We start from the raw sequence: 3,975 nt of genomic DNA, 5'->3' as shown, positions 1-3,975 counted from the left end.
AGTTTGGATTAAGTAGTGTGTAAGCTTAGGGACCGATGACCTCAGTATTTTGGTCCCAAAAGACCTTACCACAAATTTGCAATTTTTTACCACGGAAAATCAGATCCACAACGAATACACATAATAAGCATTTTAAGTACTGCGAGGCTCTCTTTTCGGTGTTGACAATTTAGCAACATGTTGTTAACGATTATCACAATGAGACAGCTTTCTGAAGTACGTGCAAGTTTTGTATAAAAGATATAAAAAAGTCTATAATATTAGATTACATTTCTGCTGTTGAAATATACCAAAGTACGTGAAAACTATGAACTTTGACAGCGACTATCATATTTGCCTAGTGCAATTAATAGTCATTGTCATTTTCTGTATCATTCCATAACTATCTGCCGAACAAGCAATAGTATGATGAGGACAAGTTGGTGACAGTTTACTACCGTATACCCATACTCACCAGGAAACAAATGTCTCTCAGTTCGAGTAAGGGTAAGATGGTTTAAAAAAAAATCATTAATTTTCTTATCCTTTGCATGACAATAAGCACTTACTAACGTCAAAATGTGAATTTGTGTTATATTCCAAAAACATACAATACCAGAAGTTTAAAAGCTATTACTGATAAAACCAAGAAGAAACATCTTTAAATTATTTAACAAATCGCCTATTTTCAACGATTTAGGAGTTTTTGGAACGGTTGAGGTACGTTAATACTGGAGTGTCTAGGGCATGTTTCATCTCGCCCCTCTACTGTCAAAAATGGAAACCTCACGCCTCCCCCCCCCCCCCTCACAACAATAATACTGTATTACCTACAACAAACACCTACACATGCGACCGATTATCTCATTGTCTTGGCCGTTGGGGGGGGGGGGGGGGGGCGGTTAAAAGGGAAAGTAGTGTGTACTTGGTGAGGAGAGAGTGTCGTGAAACAGGAAATGCGTATGTATTAATTTCTCTCTCGGCACTGCCGACATAAAGCTGCTGCGTGCGCCTCGTATAGAGTAAATATCGCACGGAAGTAACATGGATTCATGAAGACTCATTATTAGAGCCCCATTTCCATACACTACCACACCTTAAAAATGTGTGCGCTCATGAACTGCCACAAGGTCAAAATTGCACAAATAAGCAAAAAACAATAATAATACGCAGTATCAAAATTCAGTTTCACTTTTATATTTACATTTACTTCATTTTCGCATGTGCTTCTATTCGAAACGTTGGCCGACGGGCACCAGTTCCGTTCCGTAGGAAGCGCACGCACCTGTGGATCGACAACGTGAACACAGCGGCTAAACAACATTCCCTCTGCATAACGTACGCCTTTGAGGTAAGTCGCTAACTAAAATTGCGCGTACAGCAACCACAACAACAATATTCATTCTTAAAAATTCATTTTGGGACAAGACCTCATTTTGCAATAGTGGTAAGTGCGATGAGTATACTTCACAGTTCTACGCAAATGTATATTGATGTTCACGCGTACATTGCATTAAGAGCGATAGAGTATCTGTTAGAGTTCGAACATTTGAAATTAATGTTTTATCTCAAGGGCGTGCTGGTGTAGGAGAGCGAGAGAGAACCATTGTCACTGTAGTGAGGGGTGACGTGAGAGGGGCAATGTTTATCTCTCTCTGGTTCGGAGCTGCCATCCGACGAGATCGCGCGAATCGTGCCAGAAAGCTGCAGTAGTAAAAATTTGACACGGAAGAAACGTAGATTCGAGACTGCGTATTACAGACTGACGCTCATCTTCAAATGCGTTACTCGCATGTATAAAGAAAAATCAAACTGTTTTAAAGACGTTACCGCGCTAAGCAAATTAATCACTCATTTCGTTATTATTTAAATTGTCGGCAGCGCAGATAACACACCAAGACACAGCACCATTTCCCTAGGGTCTTTAACGACATAACAATAAGATTTTGACGATGGCACCAGTGGGAAAAAAGATTTATCGATACGAAGTGTTCAGACATGCCACGGGAAGAACAACTAAAAATGTGCGTTCCGTCGGCCACTTTCTTTGTGGGCGACAAGGAAACTTTTCTGCTTTGTCGACTAACATCTTAATATAGACTTAGGACGAAGATGGTTTGGGCCTATTGTGTTGTATTTTACACACAATTCTATGAAACGAAGCACTCCAAAAATTGAAAAATTTTTCGGTTCTAAAATTACCACAAGTTTCACGTTATCTTCAGTTTGATAACAATTCACACGTGAAAAGAGAGTAGTTATTAGACCTATGCAAGTTATTGCAACACCTCCATTGAAGGCAGGAAAATTATTTGTATCCCTTATAAATTTCTAAATAGAAGACACTAAATACAAAATTCTTCGACATAGGCATTTATTCCCTAAAATGTTCAATGCACGTATTTGCATGGAAATTCGGGCTCTACCCATTACAGAGTTGCCAGTTTCAAATGCGGTGCTTATTTGTAGCAAAAAAATGTGGAAATAATAAAGTCTGTTGGAATACATCGCAATGAATAGAAGAAAAATGAAAACTGCTGATAGATTGGTGAGGCTGCAAGCAGGCTGAAACAGAAGACAGCTCACACAAAGTGCTTCGAATTAGGGCGATATTTGACGTCTGAACTATGGCTTGTCGCAACCGTTCGCGCGGTTAGGGTAATAAAAAAAAAGTTCATAAACTTTATAATATAAATTTGTGTTGTGAACACATACGATTTGCACTCACATTTGGTAATAAAAAAAAATAAATCAATGTGATGGGTGAGCTTGCACATTTTTGCAAAGATTTTCAATTCTTGGTTGAGTAGAAGAAAGTGCACTACGTAAACCACTAGCAATATTAAATTTGCTTCTATATTTCGTTTTAATTACTGCAATTGCTGAAAATCCCGTTTCGCACAAATAAATGTTTGAAAATGCTAAATGCAGTTGCAGTGCTTACTTTGCTGTGCTGGGATACACTTTCAGATATTTTACCCAAAATAACGGCTTATCCCTCTTCTTAAAGTCATATCTGGCTGCAGAATCGTTTCTAATTTCCAAGGCTTACTCTTGCAGTGTTTCCTATAGAACATCTGTGTCAACGTAAAAGGATCCATTGCCAGTCTGTAAGAGTCATTATAACACAAGCTAGGGAAGTAGCGTTTGATTTCGTCAGTTAGATGCTGCAATTGATTTGATATTTTATTCGTAGTATCAGTTTGCTTAATGAGTGCTTCTTCCAGCATTCCAAATAATTTGGGAAAACAGGAATAATTGCAGGCTATAATTTTACGATTCCAAAGTTGAAACTTATAGGTATACGTTGTGATGGCATCCCGATGATAAATTGTGTTCGAACCTCCATCTTGCAAATTCAAGTTCAGTAAATTCAAGGAATAGCAGATATCTAGCAGATAAGCCAACAAGTTGAATACTTGGCTTTTGGAGTTCCACACACAATTCAGTTTGGTTTTGAATTCCCAAAAATTGAATCACTTCATCTCTAAGTTCAAATAACCTAGCTATCATGTTTGCTTTTGATAGCCAGCGTACTTCCGTATGAAACAGCAACTGATTATGTTCTATTTCCAAATCTTCACACAGGACCGTACAAAGACGAGTATTTGACGCACTTTTATTGACATGAATTCACAGTTTTGATGCATAATTTTAAGACGTCGTTAATTTCGTTGGAAGTGTCTTAGCTGTCAAAGCTTGGCGGTGTATAATACTGTGAACTGAAAGAACATTGGGATTCTTTTCTCTGACCATCTGCACGAATTCTGAGCGTGATCCATGACGGGGCGCCATTTGTGCATACGCCGATTAGCTTTTGCCACGACAGTTCATACTTGCAAAAGAATTCAGATATCGCTGTCATCATATGAACAGCTTTTGAAGCAGTTGTTAGTTCCGTAGAAAATAGCATCTAATTTTTAATTTTTTTCGCTTTGTATGTATCGAACGCAAACTAACAGATGGCAACAATTTGCAACATCTGTACTTTCGTCT

The 3,975-nt window shown here is 38.3% G+C and overlaps 1 protein-coding gene across 1 annotated transcript; it reads right to left on the bottom strand.

The window, feature by feature from the left end:
• Positions 1-2,730: 2,730 nt before the first annotated feature.
• LOC126419603 (protein ZBED8-like) lies at positions 2,731-3,735 on the bottom strand. Its single transcript, XM_050086791.1, has 3 exons — positions 3,641-3,735; positions 3,032-3,402; positions 2,731-2,861 (listed from the first exon to the last, which is right to left on the bottom strand). Exons 1-3 carry the CDS (start codon positions 3,733-3,735, stop codon positions 2,731-2,733), a joined length of 597 nt encoding a protein of 198 aa, XP_049942748.1.
• Positions 3,736-3,975: the final 240 nt, after the last annotated feature.

Source organism: Schistocerca serialis, chromosome 9 (assembly GCF_023864345.2).
Source record: "Schistocerca serialis cubense isolate TAMUIC-IGC-003099 chromosome 9, iqSchSeri2.2, whole genome shotgun sequence".
NCBI lineage: Eukaryota > Metazoa > Arthropoda > Insecta > Orthoptera > Acrididae > Schistocerca > Schistocerca serialis.
Note: the sequence above shows the minus strand (reverse complement) of the source record. Positions and strands in the feature narration are given on the sequence as shown.